The sequence below is a fragment of the Ostrea edulis genome, chromosome 5, assembly GCF_947568905.1.
Source record: "Ostrea edulis chromosome 5, xbOstEdul1.1, whole genome shotgun sequence".
Taxonomy (NCBI): Eukaryota; Metazoa; Mollusca; class Bivalvia; order Ostreida; family Ostreidae; genus Ostrea; species Ostrea edulis.
Window position 1 is genome coordinate 17,481,205 of NC_079168.1, and position 25,531 is coordinate 17,506,735.

Sequence of the window (25,531 nt, forward strand, 5' to 3'; positions counted from 1 at the left end):
CGTACTTCCTCAAAAATGATGTCACTGAGTTCGTGTTAAAAATTTGGAAGTGATATTATTGCAGGAGAGATGAAAAACAGAAAAAAATATTTTGGCTCACTTGGTAATGGTATTATGTAATAAATTGTGGCAATTAATGCAATCAAGAGAGATTTTTTTTCAGTGCATTTAAAATTACAATTTATTTTGGGAAGGTTTATAAAAACTGAAGATTAAACCATGCATGTTGAATAGTATGAACAAAAAATATTTATTCAGTACTTGTCACTTTTTTCCTAAATTGATATGTCCACACTAACGTTTTATTCAATAATTTGTATGATTTTTTATAAGGTTTTTTTTTTTTTTTTTTTTTTTTTTTTACAATTATCCGGAATTATTAAATCCATAGAAAATGGTTTCATAATTTACCGGAAGTTGCGTTTATGTTTGGCGCGACGTCTGAAAGGAAACTTGGGTGATGTAAGTATTTATAAATATATCGATGGTACTTACATCTATACAAATCATTTTTATTTCATGCAAGTTGCTTAAAACAGGAAAAGAAGATTGTCTTGAATCCACCAGTCGCTTCATGACGACCAAGAATTAGAAATTATGGAAGGGGTGGTTTTTCTGCATTCTCAGATTCTGCTATAACCCAACAACACGTTCTCAGAGTCAGAGCACGGTCTACAATACCACCACAACTTTCCTTTCGGCGAAAGAAACCATCTAAAATTAACTTTGGCCGTACCCTCCCCCTCCAGGCTCTGTGAAAATTAGCTGTGCTTGTCGTAATTTAAATTAGTTACTTTGTCAACATTATACTATTTTATAACGCAGTTTATCGAAGGTACTCATTTGTGATCATAATTTCATGAATTTATTTGTTTTGTGGAAATGGGGAGGTGACAATATTGACAAGGCACAATGTTTAATCTCGTGGAATACTGGGTTACATATTGGTATCATGCAAAGGAAAGACAGGACTTCAAAGTTTGTTTACTTTTCACATAGTTTTCACTCTTTCAGTACTCTTGAAAACATTTCCTACCAACGTGGCTTGGAGCACTGTTCTACATAAGGATTAAGAATTGTTTCATTTCAGGTATCAGTTGTCTGATTGCCTTGGACAAGTAAAATCCCCGATTGGCCAAGTGAAATTGCTAACATGTAGTGTTAAACATTTTCATAACTTTGTATTGATCTAATATGAAAGAAACTTGAATGAAGTTAAAACTAACATATCATTTTTATTTTACATTCTGGAAAGTATAACTAAAGGTAGATTGATTTTAAAAAAATGAAAGGTTGTTGAGTTGAAAAGCACTGCCCAATTTAGTTGCAAAAGTTCAACCAAAGAGGAGTTGCATATTCCCACAATCTTTTCTCTTGATATGCCCCTAAAAAATGTCTTGTACAAAATGGACTCCTCAAAATGTGTTGGGGAATCGTCTAAGAAGATGAGTGAACAAGGCAAGAAAATGCTTTTTTTTCTTCAGATTTTTAAAGTGGGTCAATGCTTCATCTTTTTAAAGACTAAAAAATGTTCATTTTTAGCTATCCTTTAAAGGCCGAGGTTTTCAACCGGTTGGTTTTCCTCAGGTAAGTTAAGTGACGGGCGGAGCTAATTTAAGGCAGGTGTGATTGTAACAGTGAAGCCCCGAGCCCGGCCGAGAAAATCCCTGCTAGCTTGTATGTATATACCGTCCCAAATACACAGGATGTTATCTGTATTACCTGTACGTTTTTGTAAGATTGAAAAAAATCATGGTGGTGATTTTACTTGTGCAGATTAATTGAAATGTTGATAATCAAATCTAATGAATCAAAAGTAAAAATTAAAGTGTGATAGATCTATTCTATATAAATGAGAACGTTAACCATTGAAAACTTAGGCAGAGTATTCTTATTCAAAGTCTTTTTTTGTATGCATTTGACTGCCTTCGTAGGATACCCAGTATCAGACGATGTTTGACTGCCAAACATGCAGTTTCCAACGGGAGTTCCTGCGTAGATTTTCTGTCTATGTACCGATCATCGTCCCACGCCCCATGATGACTATATATTCCAGCTTAAAATTTTTTTATTCTGTTGGAATAAGTTTTTCTGGACCGCACACCAGAATTCTCTGGCTACCAAAATCGTCTGTCTGACTCATCCATAACGCATGGCCCACAAAAACAGGACATTCGTTTTTTCCGACAATTCCTTCAATAACTGGTCTAGACGAAGAATTTGTTCTTCCTCTGGATCCCAATTCCAACCATTATTAGTGATGTACTGATTGTCGCCGACTTTCGATTGTCGGTCGCTATAACTGAAACGATGTGAATAATCGATTGTCCTTTTCAAAATCGAAAATCATCGACGTCTGTATTTTTTTAATAATACGAATATTCCTGCCGCGACTTAACTAAAATCAAAAATGGCTGATGAAGCTGAATCATCCGATAAGATTGGATATTGTTTTAACATCCCTCTTGAGAATCTTTCACTCATACAGAGACGTCACCATTGCCGGTAAAGGGCTGCAAAATTTAGGCCTATGCTCGGCGCTTACAGTCTTTGAGCAGTGCTCCCACTGGACCAGAATTCCCTTTCGCCACTTTTTAGGGGAGCTGCGCGACACAAATAATCACATGCTTTACAATTATTTCCATCATATTATATATTATTTTATTCATTACACTTATTTTAGCATTTTGAATCAGTTACATTACTTAATCATATCCAGCTACCATACCTAAACATTTCTTTCTGTAATAATAAAAAGTTGATTTGTTTGATAAATTCTATTATGGAAATAAAAATTCAGATAATAAATCATATAAATATAAACTTTATGATGCTACACCTCTCAGTGAAAACATTGTGTACATTGGCCGAAATGCAGATGTCACAAAACATCAAGCCCAATTTAGAGTCGTATCTCAACCATTCCCTATTAAATTTCCGTTTTTGTATGGAAGATTTTGCAAGTTGGACAGAATCAGATGTTTGAGGAGGTGGGGTTGACTGTAAAGCCAAACATAGATATTTTTTTAATTTTAGACTGACTAGGGCCAGAAGCTACAAGTTTAGTGTCAAAATAGAATGGGGTGCATAGTCTTATGAGATTAGCATTTTTATACTTTTGCGCACCAAACTTCAAAGAAAATTATTTATTAAAATTGCTATGGCCATATCAATGGTGACCGACCGCATAGTTTATGAAATATTCGAACTAAAATCAAACACATCAAAATCTTGTAATCAACGAGTTTGGCCGCAAAAACAAACAATTGATGTATTCATATATACATTATACACAATAATACGGCCAATTTAATTACCGGTCGGTTCTCTGGTTAAGAATTCACATTAATGTGGAGATGATAACACGATAATGAATAAGACTTTAAATGTTAAACAATTGATCAAAGCAGGGTCAACAGCTGTCCGATGTACTTTATTTCATAATCACCGACTTTTTTGCAGCCATAAATTACCTGAGGCTGTGACCAGCTCTGTGTGCACTGGAGTGACGCGAGATTTCCGGTCGCACGCGTTGACTGAATAAACAGATTTTGACTGCATAAACAAACAGGCGATAATGTGTCACTGACAAAGGATTAAAAATACAATTTATTGCAAAAAGGGATTTTCGCCACTTCCAATTTTTGTTCGCCATTTTTGAAAAAAATTCGCCATTGGCGAAAATGGCGAAGCCCAGCTCGAGCACTGTCTTTGAGTAGGGGGATCTTTATCATGCCACACCTGCTGTGACATGGCCCAGGGCCTCGGATTTTGCCTCTTACAAGAAGCAAGAGGTAATGAGGCTCTATTCTAACCCGGATCCCATAAGAACAACAACAGTTGAGAGATCTATCCCTATTCTGGGAAAACTAAATCGAAAGTATGGGATTATTAACTTCAAATTTCAAAATGATTTTAGACGTCTCATAGTAAAAAATTCTCGAGAGAGACGTTAAACAATCGATCAATCTTATGATTTTATTCTAATCAACGTAATATTTAGGGTAAAAAATAAAGTAAATTTAATATATTTCTGCCATAAATTTGAAATGAATAAAATTCTATTATTTTTCGATTAATCAATCGAAAAGGTGCATCTGATTAATCCGATCATCGATTAATTTTTTTTCCTGATTGCCCATCACTAACCATTATACACAAGAAAGAGCCCTTATAGCGTCTAATTTCTCCTCCGATAAGTTGAACTTTTGTCATCATGTTTCGAGGGGAAAATTACGCATATAAATTTTCAACTGGGTGTAAACAAGATTTCATTAACGTACAATGTATTTACTCATAATTAATCTGTTTAGCATAAAATCGATGTGCGTGTAAATCATATTCAACAATCCATAATAATATTTATCAATGGTACCCATTTCTAAGCATAGCCTACTATATTCTATTATAATTTATGTAATTGGATGCAAAATTTACTACTATTATTGTGTGACTCTCTGTCTTTCTCTACATGAAAAAGCCTAAACCGTTTCCCTATCTAGCTGGATTAAGCGGTAAGCATCAAACGATTGCATGGATTCCTCAATCGCCAGTTAAGATAGATAAGGTACATATACAAAGACTAGTACTCAAATGTCCATCAATTTCTAGCATCCAATCTGAAGCTTGATTTCTCCTGATTGACAAGGGTTCACATACCAGGTAAATTTGAAGGTGGTGCTTATTTTCTCGGTCTTTAAGTATTTGATTGCAAACAAATGGAGTCGACCTACACACAATCACACATTAAAATTTCACCAAACTCAACTATAAAATCTTTTGGTCTAAGTTGACAATTTTGACTGTGTTCCTATGATAAATATACATTACTTTAAAACTACATGTAATTGAGGAAGTCTACCTCTTTTTCTTTCCTATCCACCCACTTGTAGACACTTTTCTTACCTTGTTTAACCATCTTCTTTTCATTGGACTTGAGCTGGTCATAATTTGTGAATTTACACATTTCATCTTGCTGATCACTTTGTAAATCAGGACCTTGGTTAATGGTGGGACAGGGCCAGAAATAGGTAGGACTTTTGGAGATTTTGCAGGGCCATGATGTTAGGCTGAGAAGTGGAGGAAAAACTAGTTATTGTTTTCATAGGTTTACTCTATGTATTGTTTCAGAGAGTTTATGTTTGCTGTAAAGATGTTGATTTGTCTGAGATACCACATGTTAGAGTATGTCTATTTAGTGAAGTTCATCTGCAATATTTAAAAGCAGCTTTATCATATTAAGGAGTTTCATTTCAGATTTTTTTTCCTATAAGAGGAAATCTTGATTAAGGTGACTATTTTACTGTGGATTATGAAATTTATATCTCCGTCCTATAAACCTTTGTCTTGTTGCAGATTGTTGAATAGGAAAACACTGATCTAAGATGGCTATGCAAGCAAGACAGCAACAGGCAGAGGTAGAAGTTGAAGATGAAACCTTTGGTCCCATGCCACTCAATCGCCTGGAGGTAGGTTAATGTATCACTATGGAACCGCAGGGATCAAAATTAACTTTTATTTACTACCAGCAAATTTTACCTAGTGGGTTCTCAGTCTTCACGAAAAACTTTGTGAAGCACAGGCCCTTCGGGCCTCCCAGTACAGTCAAACCTGTATTAAGAGACCGTCCAACGGAGAATGGAAAAAAGGTCACATATGACAGGTGGTTGCCTATTTTCCGCAGTTAATGGATAAAATTTCGCAAATAATTTGTACAATGGAGAAAATGACTACATGTATTTGGAATTTATCATTAAGAATATCAAGTACGGTTTTAATAGTTGTAAAAAATAAATTATTAATACACTGTAGTTAAAAATCTAGAATACAATGTATTGTATCATAATTTATTATTCATCAAAAATTACATTTAATCTCTAAGAATGATAAACTTTGCATGCATTTCATATTACACATTTACACGAGATTTATAACTTATTTATAAACTGCATGTAAATTTTCTAAAACTTAAACACTTTGTTGTAAAGGGTATTTATGTATAGCCTACTTGTACAGTGTAACTAACAAATGCAATGCTTGTGGTAAGAAAGCAAATGGTAAAGTGTTGCGTCTCCTTTTGTATAATACATGCTGGAAATATGTTATTTAATTTGAGAAACATTAAATAAAATACAATATCCATTGTACATGCACAGCAAATCTTTTAAGCTTAGAACTAATTCAGGCAACTTTCTTGAACTCGGACGTGTCAAGTACTCGGGACATGTCGAAGTGAGCCGCTAGTTCCGGTCATTATTCTGGAAACCTCGAGTATCTCATGCAGGAAAACTGCGAATACTCCGTTTAAAATTTCAGTCCTAAGCATAATATTTACCTGATTTATATCACAATCGGACAAAATTTTCACTCTGTTGAACATAATGGTATAACAAGTGATAGATTTTCATTTCCGATCTAGCCTACTCGGCACTTCTTAAAGTTTGTCGAAATTCACACCTTCAAATACAACGGCCTTGATTCCCTGATCCTTGATTTTGTTAAATAAACAACAACTCGGGGTTTTATTAATTAACCACACACGACACTGCATGTTGACAGCTTGGGTATAATAATTTATTATGTTGGCCGACTAAACATCACCGCCAAACTGTGCGCATTAGAACGAAAGTGTTAGGGGCGATAATTCCCAGAATAGTCGGCTCAACCGAAATCGAAAGTAGTAATCGCGTTGTAATCGAAAAATACACAGTCGTTAAATAGAGGTAAAATTTCATGAAAATACACGAAAAGGTTGTAAAAATCATGGTCGTTGGTCGCGTCAGACAGGTGGTTGTTTAATACAGGTAAAATATATAGAGTAACGTCTTGGGGGTACTTTGAGTGGCTTAATACAGTGGGTCGCTATGGCAGTTTTGACTGTATAATAATTTTGCAAGCCCGAACAATATTTTACAGACCCAAAATGTTTTTTTCTAATTTGACCACTTGTCATTTGCAAGGTGCTGCATGCTGATTCTACACTATAGATACATGCATGTTCTACTGTAGGAAAATACAGGTCAAGATGATCATAGTTGGAGAACAACTGACATTAAAAGGATTCTTATTTTATTTTTCAACATATTAATCTCGCAGATACATCAGCAGCTCATGTTCTACTTTGTTTTGTATACACCACGTACAAAACATTTTGTTTTCTCCAGAATCAAATCTTAGCCAAGGCCTACCCTCGGTCCAATGAGGCATGAATTTTTGTTCTTTTCTCCTCTTACGATCTGAAGGTTGTTCTTGTGAAATACGCTTGGGTGGTTTTGAATTTCCCGGACGAGCCCCCTCCCTATACTTCAGAAAATGCAGCATGGTTGATCTTTTTTTATGCGAAATTTGACTACTAAGTCATGACAAAGTCTGAGTCAATCTCACGCTTTATTTGTAATATATACAGAACATATAAGAAAACATTTATAGGCCCGCCGGACTCATGGGTTCAATATTTTAAGAAGCCCGATCCCGATTTTACTGGTCTCGGCCATCGGGCCACTGGTTAATGTCGAAGACTGGTGGGTTCTTTTCAACTAGCAAAATTGAGTTTTTACTAGCATTTTTCAATCAGTTATGGTTTTTTTTGCAGGAATTTAAGAAATATTAAAGCATGTCTCTATATCAAAATATATGAAAATAAGGTGCAATATTAAAAAAATAAGATTGAGAGTTCTTTCATTCAACATTTTATGAATTAAGAGACAACATATCATTGGTGAGGGGCATAGAGGACATGTGCGGCGTATTTGTTGTCCAGAGATCCACCAAATATTTACAACATCACTTGGCTTGAAATTCTGAAGACTGTTAATGTAAATTTAAAATACATATCCAAAACATTTGGATATTTCATTTCAAAAACTCTAGTGGGAAAACATACTTAAAATAACTCGAAGTGTTTTGCTATACCAGGCAGCAGGACACTGTCTGAAGCGGTGATACTAACACCTTCTAGTGTTGAGTAAATAGTAAATGCAGATGAGATCTTAATGATTGTTATTTAAATCGGACGTCTCTGAGATGCCTGAAATACGCTTAAAGTACTTTGTTATTGAATGCATCACTGAGATGACCTTTGCCGTAGTTATTTATTTGATCCATGTTTACTTTACAGTATTTTTTTAATCATTCAGTAAAGCGTTATTATGCACAAGAAAAATCATTGTAAGCTTTATTAAAAGTACAGCCAATAATATAATTTGAGAAACTCAACAACAGCAAAAAGATTGGGGGGGGGGGGGGTAATCCTCAAATTGTATTATTCATCAAAATGATATACCGACTGGATGAATAAATTCAGTAGATAAATCCAACCATTCCCTATCTGGTATAGTATGAGCATGGTCTTCCTGGTCAAATTTATAATCGATATGAATTAAAATGATTTTATTTATATTCATTAGGCAAATGGTATTAGTGCTGTTGATGTGAAGAAGATGGAGGAGGCAGGGTACTTCACTGTAGAGGCAGTAGCGTATACACCAAAAAAGAATCTGTTGGCAATCAAAGGCATCAGTGAAGCGAAAGCTGATAAAATCTTAGTAAGGAATGGCACATAGAGTATTTTTAAGGATTTCTAAACAGTTACATGCAATAGCCTGAAGAAGTTCAAAACATGACATAGAAATAAATTAATAGAGGAATTCTTTTATTTCATGATTAAGACAGATTTTTTTTTTATATTTTCACGAGTGCAAAGCATGAGTGAAAAAAAAAAAATCTTGTATCACAAGTGAAATAAATTCTATATCCAACAACAAAAACTTTGAATTTTTTGTTTATTGCATTTTCTTCGGTTTTTCCTTAAGCACTTTTAGATGTCCCTGTATTTTTATTAAAAACAACATTGCACAGAGAATATAGTACCTCGAGAAATATGCAAAATATATAAAAATCAATACATTTGAACAATAAGAAACTTTAATTCAATTTTATTTTGGGTATTCAAATAAAAAACATGAAAAATAAATTCATAAAATGGTGATCTTTTGTATCACGGATAAATATTGTGGCAAATAGTCTCGGTTGTTATTTTGATAGTGAAAATAACACTTGTTGTTTACACAGTTTGAAAATAACAACTGGAGATACCAATTTTTATTCAGTGGATAAATTTTAGTATTTCACTATTGAAAATGTAATAAAAGATATGCCAGTCCAGTATTCAATTAATTTGTCTGTTCAGGCTGAAGCTGCTAAATTGGTACCAATGGGCTTCACAACAGCAACAGAGTTCCACCAAAAGCGGTCAGAAATCATTCAGGTGACAACAGGGTCAAAGGAACTCGATAAACTCTTACAAGGTTTGTAAATTCAGCATTTATAGCATTACTCGGGATCAGCACTCAGGGGCTAACAAATCCCACTGACCGACTCTCAGGGCAGAGCAAGTAGATTTCTGTCGACGGGCATTTGTATCATATGTACGTACATTTAATATAAATTTCATGATCATTGCATCATTTATAAGAAAGTTATGGTGATTTTGGAACTATCCAATCATAGCTTAGGCCATCTTTGCAAGCCAAGTGTCCGATTTGTTTACTCTCATCTCCCCCTTGGTGGATTTAGTTGTGACTGAACTGCCATCTAACGGATTGAGTGAGTTATCATTCTTGACGAAAACAAAATCTAACCAATCAGATAACGCAATTTAATTTCTGTTACATGTGTATGTTTACAAAATGGAGTTGACAGATGAAAACAATAAAATTGGTTTTTTACTTATGTGTGCATACTTGCTGGACGTCTATGCCACTTTTGTGTTTAAGGCGTAAATCACGTATCAAAACAATTCATTAAGATTTCAGCGTTTCTACTTTCATTTTGATATTGTACTCAATTTCACCAAATTTATTCAGTTCGTTTCAGCACATTTTGTCCTTTAACGTCATTTGGGTGAGTTACATGTACTTTATCAATTATCTCTAAAAGTTGGTTGTAAACCCCAAAACTTTCTCCGAAAATCCCCCGTCTTTGTGTTTTAGACAAAATGTCGTGGCAAAGGGACAACACAGGCTAGACAGGGGGGGGGGGGGGGGGGGGGGGGGGGGCACCATTACTCAAACCAAACTGTTTGTATGGAGCAATTTGATTGGATGCCTTGGAAAGCCAAAGCGCGATAATTTGAAGTCTTCGAAATGCGACTAAATCGTCCAACGGGGAGATGAGAGTAAGCGAATCAGACACTTGGCTTCCGAAGATGAGTTTAGGCACACGTGCATGCACATGCTGGCCAGTAATTTTGACCATAGCAAATTGTAAGGAGTACCAAAGTAATTCTTCAACATAAACTTTTGATGAAAAATAAGATCGTTTTGGTCCTTCAAAGAATTGCACCATCAAAATGTGATGTACCTGCGCGTTGGCAGTTTTAGATCACCTGAGTAAACGCAAGTGACCTATTGTTTTGGTTATTAATGATTAAATGTATTAACAATTGAACATTTTTAACTTCTTGATAACTACCATTCCAATTCTTTTCAAATTTGGTATGAAGCATATTTGGGACAAGGGGAACATACATGTAATTGTAAATTTCAGAACTTCTGCACCCCTTGGGCCTTAGGGATGGGGCAAAAACTGTCAAAAATTGACACATTTTTAAAAATCTTCTCTACAGCCACACATGTGTAAGAAAAACTAAATACATGGTGATGTAGAGTAGAATGGCCTCAACCAATATTATAAATTTCATGATCTGTTGGGTAAAGAGTTGAACAGATTCCAGAGTTGTGTATCAAATATCCAATGCAGATTCAAATAAAATGACACTCGTTCTGTACATTCACATATGGTATATACTATCATCCTAAAAGTGGTTTCATCTTAATCCCTCAAGTAATTTCTGAGAACACTAAAAAAAACTTTGTTTTGGGGACATAATAATATGATGTACAGCATATTTAGGCGGGAATTTGCTACCATTGCTAACACGTAAAGCAATATGTTTTATACTGGGTGCATGTTATTTACTTATATTTCATTGTTTTGGTAGGGCAAGTGAATCTCAAGGTATTTGACTTGTCACTTGCCCATGGACTAGTGAATAAAAAATTATTTGTCAGCCCCTGCAGTGCTATTAAGTTCATGTTTTGTGATTATAGTCATTGCAATGGTAACTATACATACCTCTTGATTTTTGGAACAAAACAAATTGAATTGCAGTCGTAATTATGTCAAGACATCAAACTGTTGATTACATATTATATGCATAGTGTTACTCAATGAGAATTTTAATAATTCTGTGCAATGCACTTTTCTTTTCAGGTGGTATAGAGACAGGATCCATAACGGAAATCTTTGGTGAATTTCGAACAGGAAAAACACAGCTTTGTCATACTCTTGCTGTAACTTGCCAGGTACACTATTGAAGATAAATTTCCCACAGTTCACATTCTGACAGATTGCTAGTTTAATAAGTACTGATCAGATCTGTCAAGAGGTCTGAATGTAATGAGGTTTTAGGTTCACCTTAACTGATAAAAGTTTATCCAATGTATGTTGGTCCATTTTCTTTCTTTTGTTAAGGATGGAGCTTGAATTCTCTCTTAAACTGCTAAAATTACCTTTGTGTTCTCAAATGATACAGGGCTGTCACTTCAGTTTTTGGGACAGGGTCCTGGTCCCTTTAGATTGGAAATTTATCGGATTTTCTTGTTCAGATTTGGAATTTTTAATCAACATTCAATCACTGGTTTTTGTTTCAGTTAAAGCTTTTTCTTTTTCTTTTTAAGGTAGCTCACTACACTAAAGCTTATACTCTTTATGACGCTATGTCACAATGATGGCGATTTAAATGTTTTGTGAAAGTATTTGTATTGATCGATTTGTTTGTCTATCATTGTAGCTCAGTGGTTAAAGCATTGGGCTGGTGAACCACAGATCTCGAGTTCAAATCCACCAAAGTCTTTTGTTCACATGTGTTGAAATATTTTTTTGGAAAATCATGTTTTTATTCAATTTTACATATTTTCTGCCTTTATGGCATATATACTTATTATATATCATCATATTTTTTATGATTAAACCAATTCATACTGCTTTGAGAAACTATGGGTGGGTGTAGTGAGCCACCTTAAAGGTAAAAACCAAGATAGACCCACACTCAAGTTACATTCATTCATTACCCCCTCCCTTTCAATTGGGAGGGACGCAACACTTTGTAAGGGGAAATAATCAAATGTCATGTTTAGATCTGTTAGGACAGAAATGACGGAATTTAAGTGAAAGTACAGTACCCGCAACGTTATTCTTGACATGATAAACGATAGAACACGATACACGCACGATAGGATAGGATACACGCACAATACGATAGGATACACGGTAAACCTGATAAACGCAAAACCTGATAAACGATCTTCACGATAGACATGATAAACGCAAAACACGATAAACGATCTTGACGATAAACGGAAAACCTGATAGAAATGTTGTAAATTTAGAAACAATTTAGACAGAATGAAAGTTTGATACGTACAAAATAATTACAGTATGTTGATAATAATATTGAAGGATTTCAATATTCAATATATACCTAAAACGTATAATTTATTTATCCACGGTTGTACGTTTATTTTTGTTGTTTTTTTTTAATTCTATTTATGGGTTTTTTTAAGGTCATTACAGCTAAAATCCAAAAGCTAAGCTATATACGGTATTGAATTCATTATTTGATATCTATATGAATTTTCTCAGCCAATGATTCTAAAATGTATATTGTCATCTAATGTTTAATATATGAATCATACAGGGAGTGATTGATTTTTATCTTGCTTAATGTCTCTCTCGAGAATATTTCACTCATATGGAGACGTCACCGTGACCGGTAAAGAACTTTTAAATTTGGGCATATGCTCGGCAATTACGGCCATTGAGCAGTGAGGTTTTTTTTAGCATGCCACACCTACTGTGACACGGGGCGTCTGTTTTTAAGGTCATCTCCAAGGATTTAGCAATTAAACAGGGAATTAACAAAATGTAATATAATGTAGTGATAACATGCTTCAATAGCTCTCTTATTCTAATGTCTATTATCTTGGATATCAAATAAAACCAAGTAATATTTTGTGTGTAGCGAGGAGGGGGGTTATTTTGCATCAAGCTCTGAGTTCACCGCTCATTCAACAACTACAATTAATTTCATAATGACCGCTTTAAAACTATCCACTGCACTACACCATATGTTCATATGTTAGATATTTCTACACTATGAGTGATAATTGATAGTCATAAGTAATTGGAACATATTTATATGAATTGATATTTAATTGTTAACAAAAAATAAATAAACTATTAAAAAACATACATACGAAACCCGGCTTGATTGAAATTCGCAATTTAGAAACGCTTTAAAATGTTTGTGTTTAGCATGTAAAAAATTCAAATAATCATCAAAACCAGCATATATTTCCAGTATCTACACGTACGACTATTGGTATATGTGTACATGTACATGTACAAATAAAAAAAACCCAATGATGACAGCTGAATCGTGCCCAATTGAGTAGAATTTTGGGAGATGCAATACCCTTGCACTCTTTTAAAATTTAATCTTCTAAATGTGTGAAATACAATGTCCCTGAGAATGTTTACTATCAAAACACGGGTGATACACAAAATCAGATAGATAAGAACGCGCACAAGTTCAGTAGTTGGTAAATAAGTTGAATACAGGTGGGAAAAAAATCGGAAGAAAAAGAACCATTATTAAAATATATGTAATAAACAATGTAATTTACTGACTTTTCCTTTCAGATCGGAACTTCCTATTTCTCTGTTAGTGTTAATTACAAATAATTGTTTTTAGACAAGGAAATGTTTATGAACTCCAGATGAAGGAATTTTCAGTTTTACTGTCCTCGGTTTGTTCGGCAAACCACTGCCTACTTTCCAGACTACTTAGAATGAAATTGTGATAAATTTACACCCTCTCTGGACAGACATATAGCTCTTTTTCTGCCTTAAGATCGACAGCTTTATGTTCTCCTTCAAACATACTGTCTTTCCTCAATTCCTAAAAATAGCTTCTTTAACAAAACGAATCAAGCTTTCGGAAAGTATCACACTTTTTCATTAGATTTAATATACGATCCCGATAGTTTCCGAAGCTACACGATAAACGATTTTCACGATAAACGGAAAACCTGATACACGCAATACACGATAGACCTGATAAATGCAAAACACGATAGAAAACGGAAAACCTGATACAAGATAGGATAGGATGCACGCATGATACGATAGGATACACGCACGATAGAGCAAGATAGGAATGTCAAGAATAACGTTGCGGGTGCTGTACCCTAGTAGATGTATATTCAATGTCATGTGTTTATAAAATCAGAGTAACAGTATTCTGATTAATATGATACTAGTCATTCAGGTGACCTATTGCTATCTTTCATTGTCATCCGTCATGCATCAGTGGTTAAGTTTTGAACATTTTCAGCTTCTTCTCTACATACCAATAGTTTAGTGACATCAGTGCTAAATTTAATGTCAAAATATAACATTGGTGTCATTAAACTATTAAGTCACCTTAGTCACTCTGGTGACCGATTGCTATCTGTTTTCATCTGTCAATATTAGTTGTGCATCAGTTGAAAAAAAAAAAAATTTAAAAAATTGGCATTTTCAGCTTCTCTAGAATGGTTGAACCAGTTTCAACCAATTTTTGGTATGCAACATATATAAGTTAAGGGGAACAAAAAATGTGAATTTCATCAGCTCTTTTTTCTGGGGCCTGAGGGGGGTGGCCAGAACCACCAAAATTAATGTGATATTGTAATTCATAATAGACATTAAATACCAGTATGAGGAGTGTTTTAATAAGTAAAATACATGAACAAAAATACATATGAAAACAAGAATATGTTGATGAATTAGAGTTTTCGGTTTTTGCAATGCCACGCCAGAATAACACATTATATTATCATTTGCCTTAGATATTTATCAGGCTTCAAATTTTGTTGAAAACATAATTTGGTCCAAAAAAGACAAACAGCTTCATAGCTTGTAAACTCTTTCAGTGTTGAAAATCTGTTAACACGGAACTCAATTTCTTGCAGGATGAATGCATCAATTCCACTGAACACAGCTGACATCTCTTAGATCCATTTAAATTTCCAAGAGTTGGGGTGGCATTTGATTATAAATGTAAAACTATGCTCGCTAGCTTGGAATCTGTAAATTGTCTCATTTTGTTTTAAACATGATATCTTCTATTAAGCAATCTAAACATGGCATAACATAACAGAATTGTGAGTGCTGTATCTCACTTGTAACTCGACAGCTGATATTCAATTTTTGGTTGACCATTAGAAATACTTTAGTTAAGCATTATAAACAATAACAATGGAAAATTTTCTTCTGAAATCATGTCTGTGCCCCTTTAAAACCGATTAATCATTGCCATTCCTGGTTTTTATGTCTACGTAAATTGTATGTCTAAAATTTCAGTTGCCAATTGACATGGGAGGTGGAGAGGGAAAAGCTATGTATGTTGACACAGAAGGAACATTTCGTCCAGAGCGTTTACTTGCTGTTGCTGAAAGGTTCCCAATTTCAAAACTTGTCTTCTTCTTTTTTCAAAATTATGTTGTGTGGAGTTCAATTCATAGTAAATCACGTACTTAACATATATATGTTCCAGCAAACATTCGTCTAAACATATAATGGAACATTAATTCTATGTGATGTGTTAAACTTGTGTTGTGAAGAGTTAATGCTCCTTGCATATAATTTCAATGTAGATTTTTTGGATGTTGTAAACGCCATGCTATTAACAATCGCTTTTATGATTTAGATATGGCCTGTCGGGCAGTGATGTGCTGGACAATGTGGCATATGCCAGGGCCTATAACAGTGACCACCAATCTCAACTTTTGATTCAGGCTGCTGCCATGATGGCAGAATCAAGGTACATGCGCATATACAGTGTATGTTAAGTGTTTGAAAGTTATGGACGAGTGCTAGTTTGTTTTACAATATACATGATCTAAGGTGAACATAATAACAAAGAGTGCTTGATTATAGAGAAGTATATCCTACAATGCACACAAGAACTTCCATTTCCTTAGGACTAATGTTTTATAGTCTTTTTATTATGCCCCCCTTTGAAAAAGAGGGGGCATATTGTTTTGCACCTGTCGGTCGGTCGGTCTGTAGACCATGTGTTGTCCGCTCAATATCTTGAGAACCATTCACTTGATGATAATGATATTTCATATGTGGGTTAGTTATGAGTAGAAGAGGATCCCTATTGTTTTTATGGTCAAAGGTCAAGGGTCAATCTACTCTGGACATAGGAATATAATGTCCGCTCAATATCTTGAGAACCCTTTGCTTGAAAGACATCAAACTCGGCACACTGGTACATCCTAAGGTGTAGATGACCCCTATTGATTTTGAGGTCATATGGTCAAAGGTCAAGGGTCAAACTGGGCATAGGAATATACTGACCATTCAATGTCTAGAGAACCCTTTGCTTGACAGACATCAAACTTGGTATGCCAGTACATCTTCAAAAGAAGATGACCCCTATTGATTTTGAGGTCACATGGTCAAAGGTCAAGGGTCAAACTTGACATGGGAATATACTGTCTGCTCAGTATCTTGAGAACCCTTTTCTTGACAGACATCAAACTTGGTACACTGATACGACTTCAGGAGAAGACGACCACTATTGATTTTGAGGTCACATGGTCAAAGGTCAAGAGTCACACTAGACAGGAATATACTGTCCGTTCAATATTTTGAGAACCCTTCGCTTGACAGACATCAAACTTGGTACACTGGTACATCTTCAAGAGAAAATTACCCCTATTTATTTTGAGGTCACATGTTTAAAGGTCAAGGGTCAAACTGGACATAGGAATATACTGTCCGTTCAATATCTTGAGAACCCTTTGCTTGACAGACATCAAACGTGGTACACTGGTACGTCTTCAGGAGAAGACGACCCCTATTGATTTTCAGATCACATGGTCAAAGGTCAAGGGTCAAACTGGACATTGGAGTATACTGTCTGCTCTATATCTTGAGAACCCTTTGCTTGACAGACATGAAACTTGGTACACTGGTACATCTTCAAAAGAAGATGACACCTATTGATTTTGAGGTCGCATGGTCAAAGGTCAAGGGTTAAACTGTACATAGGAATATACTGTCCGCTCAATATCTTGAGAACCCTTTGCTTGACAGACATCAAACTTGGTACACTGGTACATCTTCAGGAGAAGATGACTACTAATTATTTTAAGGTCACATGGTCAAAAGTCAAGGGTCAAATTGGACATAGGAATATACTGTCCATTCAATATCTTGAGAACCCTTTGCTTGACAGACATCAAACTTGGTACACTGGTACATCTTCAGGAGTTGATGACCCCTATTGAGTTTTAGGTCACATGGTCAATCCACTCTTGACATAGGAAGATATTGTCTGCTCAATATTTTGAATTGATGATACTACTTTCAATTAAATGATATGTGTGTGTGTATAACCCTTTTCAATTTTGCACCATGGGGGGCATATGCATTTTACAAACATCTCTTGTTATAACTAGCCTTGAGGTCCTTAATGTAATAGCAAACCAGGTTTACTGGCTATGCATTAATGGACTGTTTCAGTTTGTTTAACCAGAATCAATAACCTCAAATATCAGGAAACCAAGGCTAGTTATTCTAATGAAATTTGCATTAATCTGCTTTACATTAATGTCTTTTATTTTGTTGATTTTTTTTCCTTCATGAAATACATGTACGTTACAAAATTATGTCATGTTTTGCATTATTCTACTATAATGTTACAATAAAAAAGCTTTACCTCTTGTCAACACTTGTTTAATTGCCTCAAAGCTCAGTGCATTAGTCAGTCAAAATGCAACTTACAAAACATTTACATTTCAACATTCTGTATTTTGTGTGAATCTTTTAAATTTACATTAACTAGTGCAATTTTCTTGATGAATTTCCCTTGTTTTGTTTGTAGATATGCCCTGTTGATAGTTGACAGTGCCACAGCTCTCTACAGAACAGATTATTCAGGGAGAGGAGAATTATCAGCCAGACAGATGCACTTGGCACGCTTCCTTAGAATGCTTCTTAGACTAGCTGATGAAGTAAGCTGAAACACAAATACACTATATAACTAAAGTAGTGTGTGTAGTGCACACTTTTTAGCTTACCTGAGCCAAGAGCTCATGTAGGGTAGGGGGGTGTTGAATCTTTTGCCTTTTGAAAAACAAATGTTTGATATTCAAGCATCCTCATGTATTAGTGCATATTCAAGTGTTTTCAAACCATGTCCACTGGGCCTTTACAGTACATAGGGCAGTGCATTGGAATAAAATATTTTAAAAAATTCGTTTCAAGAACCACAATGTTAGGATCCAGTTAATCCAATTAATATGGAAATGTCCTAATGATATGCAGATTTAATTTTCTATATTCTATGATTCTGGATCCAGTGTGGGTCCACTGTAGAAATTTAAAGATTGTGCTCTTAGTATTCTAAACTTATGAGTGTGTATGAACAAGATGATGCAAGTGAGTATTGTGGCCTGTGATTCTCTTATTCCATCCCAGAAGGGGGACATATTGTTTTTGTGTGAATTCTTCCACTTCTCTTACAAAGTTTGTCCAGGCCATAACTTTTGTCTTTTGATATAAGCCTTTTATTTAGACTAGTATGTGGGTATACCATAAGACAGTGTGTCTTGTACCATTTTTGATGACCTTGACCTTTTATGTAAAGGTCAAATAATGGAAATTTTGGGGTCCGGACCATAACTTTTTTTGTCTTCTGACATAGGCCTTTGATATTTGGTTTGTAAGTATACCATGATAAGATGGTGTGTCGTGTGCCATTTTTGATAGTAAAATGAAATAAGCATACATGCTGTATAGTCTTCTGAACAGTGTTCTATATCATTTAGTCGACCTCCAACCTAACAATCTTGATTTTGGAGTACACCATGTCTTGTCAGTATTCATTATCCCAGATTAGGTTAAATGTTCATGTTTCAGCAGCTACACATGCACTACACATTTGACAAATCTTGTATAGGAATTTCATATACGTTCAGTCTTATTTGACAACAGCCTTAATGATTGGTTGCCATTTTGCCCCTTTTGCATGTTTAAAAAAAAAAAAAAAAACCCACACAGGTTGAGCTCGATGTATTTTAGGAGACCAAATTTTAGAAAGCACATTGAAAGGAAGATTGTAATAAAGAGGTATTTTGGGAAATATATAATTTTGACCCATGTAACAAATAATCGCTATGTAATGTTTGATTGAAATCCTTTAGAAGAAATTAGATCTTTGTGGGCCTCTAACACAAGATCTATAGATTGCCAATCTGCATCTTTATCCACAGTTGAATCTACCGGTAACCAGACAGATGATGAATTTTAAGTAGATAAAAAAAATGATTCTTATTTTATTCTGCATCATACTCCCGTTTGAAAGTTGTGAAACTGCTATTGCACCTTAAATACTGCTATTCCTCCTTAAATGCTTGAAATATACATTTTACATGTACAAAGCTAATCGTAATTTTAGCAATGAACTTGTATAAAATCACAAACACGTGCATTTCTTTTCATTTTCTTCAAACTTGCCAATAATCACTATTTTGCTAAGCTAAATTTCTTTTGAAAGTATGTGCCACTTGAGTTAGCAACAATTAAATCGAAATGTATAAAAGTGGTTGTGATTTAAGAAATAAATATCATTTTTGAAAAGACATTAGAGTATGAACTGCGATGCTTCATGCCAGCTTATTTCATGAAGGGCATATATTTCTTATATTGGCATTTCTACTTTCATTTCTATTGAAATTCCTAGCTGTTAGAATAATAGTCAGTTTTTGAATAGAAAGTTTGAAAGTTATCACAAACATTTTAAATCATGATGTAGGCCTGCAGCATTCATGGATTTAATCTGTCAACTGTCTAGCAGTTTTGTCAGATATGCTGAAATGCAATTTCCTAATGTAGCAAAGTCAACATTTCATGTATTCATTATCATTAATCAATGAAAGGACATATTTATGTGTGTCAATATTGATTATGAATAGGAGTAAATGTTGGAATATGGAAACCATATCCTTATTAAGGTCACTAAGAAAAGATAACAAATTAACGTTAGAAAGGGAGAGAATACCGTATACTACTTTATTTTTGCTAGTTATGTGCAAGGGAAAACTCTTAAAGACAGCAGCAAAAATCACATTTGAACCATAGTCTTCACTCAGAATATGTAAAAATGATGTGGAGAAAATTCAAAGTTGTATATTTTGTGCTTAAGTAAATACATGAATTGAGCTGCATGAATTATGAAAAGCATTAAAGCTTTGAAAATGATGGCAACCTTTTTTTCCCCTAAATCTCGCAATGGCAAAGGAATATATATATATATAAATAACTAATAAAAACATTTGTTTTGTACAAAAAGAAGAGAAATCTAATAAAACTACATTAGATAACCAGTTTTAGTGTAAAGAAATTCTTGTGCCTGCTTTGAAGGTAAAAAGTATTTGAAATCATTAAATTCTGGTGATATTACTGAAATATGTAAGATGGGGGGCAATTTTCATTGAATTCAAGTTTTGGGTGACAAAATGGCAGCCCATAAGAATTTTGGAAACTGTTATCATTATACTCAGTATGTATCAAGTAAAGTAGGAAAAAGACATTTTGTATCTTTTGATGATTTTGTTAATATATTGGAAACATTTTGTAATATTTATGATTTAATTATTTTTGTAATGTTGCTAATATAATTTCTGGGATGAATTTTATACCAAGTCCCAGAAGTTTTACAATTAATGTGCATGCAGGGAGTAAGGATGATAATTCATCAAGGAAATTTTTATCAACTTTAATTTGATGTGTATGTGACATGTATAAAGGGAAAATAATCTTTTTCAAGTCAAGGCGACACAACATTCAAATTAATGGGTAACTCAACCATATCTTGACTTGCAATTAAATGTAGAACTAACAAGTTGAAAAAAAAATTTTATTAGTATATTTGTGTTGTGTTATAGGAAAAGTCACAACTGAATTATGCATTTTCAAATGTGCTACTCCATGACCAAGATCACTATAGAATGTCTTTTAAGTGGTGTTGAGAATTATAATTAAAAGACTGTGTTTAGCATATGTATATACATGTACTTAGTAGTATTGTTCATGTCTGTATGCCTGGAGTAAATTTCCTCTAGATATGACAAAAAGCATACTCAAGAAAAGAGAAGTACGATCAAATAAATATAAATGTCTCATCAGACATGTGTAAAATCATTGTCCGGATTATGCCTTCTTTCCTCTGGGCTTACTGTCATTCACAATTCACCCATACAATGCCCTTGGGTAGTAGATGTACATGTACATTGACTTCTTCAAACATCAAGCTCAAAACAAAGTTTTAACTAAATTATTAATTTTTCATATTACTAAGAGAGCTAGGTTGAAAGAATAAACTAATTAATAGGCATTTCATTGATGTAAATGTAAGTACTTTTGAGATGGCTCCATCCCATAGTATAATTTCAATATCATGTTGCATGATTCAGTTCAGAATTGATTTTTTTCATTTCAGTTTGGAGTTGCTGTGGTAATAACCAATCAGGTTGTTGCACAGGTTGATGGAGCAGCCATGTTTACAGCAGACCCTAAAAAGCCAATTGGAGGAAATATTATAGCACATGCTTCAACCACAAGGTTTGATTTTATGATGAGGATCTTAAACCTTTCATTCTTAATTTAAGCCACGGTTTGACATTTTGTTCAAGGTTGTGAGTACAAGGTGAAATATTTGTTTGGACCATTACTTTGTAATGGGGTGACACTAGAAACTCTTAACTGGTACAAAGAATGTTTATAGCTGTACAGTGTGTCATTACCCTGGACAAGGTCACCTGTACAAAAAAAAAGAAGCTACTTTCCAGGCCACAACTATTGTATCTGAGAACTATAGATATTTTTCTGGGTAATTAGTTTGTAATGGGGAAACATTAGAAACTAATTCTTGGCACAAAGGATGCTTAGGATCAGCTGAAGAATATCATGAACTTGGACCAAAGTCAGGGATAAAAGAAAAGTTAGAAATACAGTTGTAGGCCAAATCTTTGTAATGGAACATAGATTGGCCAATATGTATTACAATATAGAAATTATAATGGGTGTTACAGGTACGTGCATGTACAGTATATCAGAACATCAAAATGACGTTTGTACAGTACATCAGAACATCAAAATGACGTTTGTACAGAACATCAAAATGACGTTTGTACAGTACATCAGAACACCAAAATGACGTTTGTACAGTACATCAAAACATCAAAATGACGTTTGTACAGTACATCAGAACATCAAAATGAGATTTGTACAGTACATCAGAACATCAAAATGACGTTTGTACAGAACATCAAAATGACGTTTGCTATCATCATGGATTCTTTTGATGGTTTTGTTTCATAAAAGTTAACAATTTTGAATTTTTTTGGCTCATGTGGGCAGTTTTTAGATTTTTGCTCTTTATATTTTCAGGTTGTATCTTAGAAAAGGACGAGGTGAGACAAGGATTTGTAAAATCTATGATTCTCCGTGTTTACCAGAGGCTGAGGCCATGTTTGCCATCAATGCTGATGGAATAGGAGATGCCAAAGAATGAAACATGATTAATGAGCTATCTGAGATTGCATCAAAAGTGTTAAAACACTACTGGGACAGCCAGGCCTCCCAATACTCTGGTTCCTAGACACTGCAGGACTTCAGGATAGCAGTGTGCAGACAGCAGTCAGAGAGAACACTTTAGGATAATGAATTTTTTATTTGCATTCTATACTCATTGCATTCATTTTTTTGTTATTTTCTTATGTTTACATATCCCTCACACAGATTATTGGCTTTATTGAACTTGTAAGGCCTATAGAGGTTTTTTAATGTGGTAAGTGTAAAACATCTTAAATTAATGCAATTAAACATTTGACACTTAGGTCTGATCCATTTAATTCGAGGGGGAGAGGGGCTTCATATGTTATCAATCCCCCAACCAATAGGAAAAAGCAAACATTGTTTTCCTCCATAACAATATGTATGATGTATCATACATATTGTTTCTTCTTTTTTTTCATGTAAACTTTATTTTTGATTTTGACACATGATAGCAAATGCTGATGTTATGAAAAAATCCAGTAAAAAATGTATTTTGTCTCGTATTATACTTTATATATTTGTACAGTTGTATAACATACTGAATGCAGAGTAACATGTTATGAAAATCAGAAATTATGATTTATAATTTTGTGCATGTGTGCATTCCCTAAAAAAAAAAAATACTGATTGTATTGCTTGATATGAAGTGTACGTGTAAGTCATGAAAACATTCTTTACAAATGAAATAAAAATACAATGTTGCTTTGAGAACAACAACTTTTGTGAAATTTGTAAAGGGCTATATTGAATGAAATAAAAGCTTTTTACTCCTACAAATTCAGAATGATGTCATTAATTGGATATAATGCCATGAACATGAAATTCCTGCATACAAAATTGTGGAAAAAAATTGAGTACCTTAGAAGTCTGTTTCAGCTCGCTGGCAAAGTCATAGGAGCTTACATTTTACCAATTACATGCATATGGTTAACACATAACGTATATATTGTATATTTTGTAAATTTGCTTGGCATACTCAAACATCGCACATAACATGTCAGATTTAGTCATCAGAATTGAGGTACAATGTAATTCGATAATGAAACTTTCCATCCTGCCTAAGTTAATTTTTGATGATGCAATCAACCAGTCAGTTAATTTCTGATGGTGCAATCAACCAGTCAGTTAATTTCTGATGGTGCAATCAACCAGTCAAACTTTGATGCTTTATGTACTGCAATAAATTTTATGAGACGCTGTATGTGATACTGAATGAAATTCCATTATAGTTTTACATTTATATCCTCATTTTTCACACGTGTATTTTGAAATTTACAGGAATTGTACTATACTGAGATTTGTTTGTAATGGCTTTCAAGGTTTAATGTTGACGTTCAAGGTCATCGATAGGGAAATTCTTATGAACTGTACCAAAAGTTACATTTCTTATCCAACTTTCAGTAATATGAAAGGTTACTTTGACTGGAATGGCAGTTCCAAAGTTCCATGTATTTTGAAAAAGATGATATCTTACACTATGCGGTCTTGGATTTGATGCCCTACTTTGAGGAGTTGATGATGAGAGTTAAGGATGCGATGCTTACTATCACACCTCCTTTTTTATGCCCCAATAATCAGAGATTCGAGGGTATGTAGTTTTTGGTGTTATCTTTCAGTTTGTCCCCAAAAATTTTAATTTTGGTCATAACTCTTGAATGAATAGTGATGGGGCTTTCATATTTAATGTTTACTCCATGTGACCAGACCTTTCTGTTAGTACTGTAAGTTTTGACCTTGGGTTTAACCTACTTATGTAAAACCTAGCTTTGTCCATATAAATTTTGAATGGTTGGTGGTGGGGCTTTCATATTTCACACAAGATTTTTCTTTAGGTAGCAGAATGTTGGATCTCTTGACCTACTTTTGAAAAACTACCTTGTCCCTAACTTTTTAGGGCTTTTATATTTCACGTGTATTTCTTGTTTCGGTACAAGAATATTGCCTTGCTCTCCTGCAGGGGCGTCAGTGTTTAACAAACACATCTTTTTAAATTAACGGACACAGACCAATAGCAGTACATTGCAGATTATCATGAGCATATTCAAATCCTTTCCGAATTTACTCACATCTAGTACATGCAGTTATGTGCCTTGGTATATTCATGCATTTTTAACCTAGTAGGAAAAATAAAATTCATCATTTCTACGACAAGTAAGTCGTATTTATAAAGTTGATTTAGTCAATCGTATATACGATTTGAAAGGGGGGTTAGTAAAACGTATAAACCATTTGAAAGTTGTCTACGATTTAAAGAAAATTTGTTTTTACAAATCAATAGTAAATCGCATAAATTTATTTGGTATAGCCTGGGTGGTTTTTCACGCCACGTCATATGGCTTGAAAACTGGAAAATCAAATAACCCGAAGGAAATTCCTAAATATTTTCTAATATCGGTGGAATGCGCTGATTGATGGCCAGTTAAGTTTTAGGCTGATAAAGCCGGGACAGGAAACCCGACATGTTGAGCAGCTTGAAGCTGTGTGTAGAGGTGGTAACTTCATGCACTTTGAATACCTGGAGTGCGTTAACGACACTCGTATAGTATACTAACCTCCCCATCCATGAAAATCAGGTGCCTAGGAAGAGTAGGCATCCCCTGTTGACTGGTCACACCCACCTTGAGCATATGTCTTGATCAGGTAAATAGAGTAATCCGTCGTCAAAATCTATATGTAAAGAACGACTTAACAATTGGTATTAAACACGTTAGGCAGCATTTGACCTAGTGATAGCATGTATATGCAAATTCTATCATTGTAACAACCATAGAATTTGCGAAATGCTGACTAGAAACTA

The 25,531-nt window shown here is 34.3% G+C and overlaps 1 protein-coding gene across 3 annotated transcripts; it reads left to right on the top strand.

Moving 5' to 3' along the window:
* The first annotated feature begins 374 nt into the window (after positions 1-374).
* On the top strand, positions 375-23,511 carry LOC125650648 (DNA repair protein RAD51 homolog 1). 3 transcript variants are annotated; one of them, XM_048879102.2, is made up of 10 exons: positions 375-462; positions 5,356-5,468; positions 8,406-8,543; positions 9,188-9,305; positions 11,272-11,363; positions 15,466-15,560; positions 15,812-15,925; positions 17,999-18,128; positions 21,617-21,738; positions 22,567-23,511. In XM_048879102.2, exons 2-10 carry the CDS (start codon positions 5,385-5,387, stop codon positions 22,688-22,690), a joined length of 1,017 nt encoding a protein of 338 aa, XP_048735059.1. In that variant the 5' UTR covers positions 375-462; positions 5,356-5,384; the 3' UTR covers positions 22,691-23,511. The 3 variants fall into 3 exon arrangements, with proteins under 3 accessions (XP_048735059.1, XP_048735060.1, XP_048735061.1); XM_048879103.2 differs by lacking the exon at positions 375-462 and adding an exon at positions 505-776; XM_048879104.2 differs by lacking the exon at positions 375-462 and adding an exon at positions 1,548-1,587.
* The last annotated feature ends 2,020 nt before the right edge of the window (positions 23,512-25,531 follow it).

What these genes read in the sequence shown, in the direction of transcription:
- LOC125650648 (XM_048879102.2), top strand. Translation starts at nt 5,385, where the DNA reads ATGGCTATGCAAGCAAGACAGCAACAGGCAGAGGTAGAAGTTGAAGAT. An exon ending in ACTCGATAAACTCTTACAAG is followed by an intron (nt 9,306 to 11,271) that starts GTTTGTAAATTC and finishes TTTTCTTTTCAG; the next exon opens with GTGGTATAGAGACAGGATCC. An exon ending in TTACTTGCTGTTGCTGAAAG is followed by an intron (nt 15,561 to 15,811) that starts GTTCCCAATTTC and finishes TTTATGATTTAG; the next exon opens with ATATGGCCTGTCGGGCAGTG.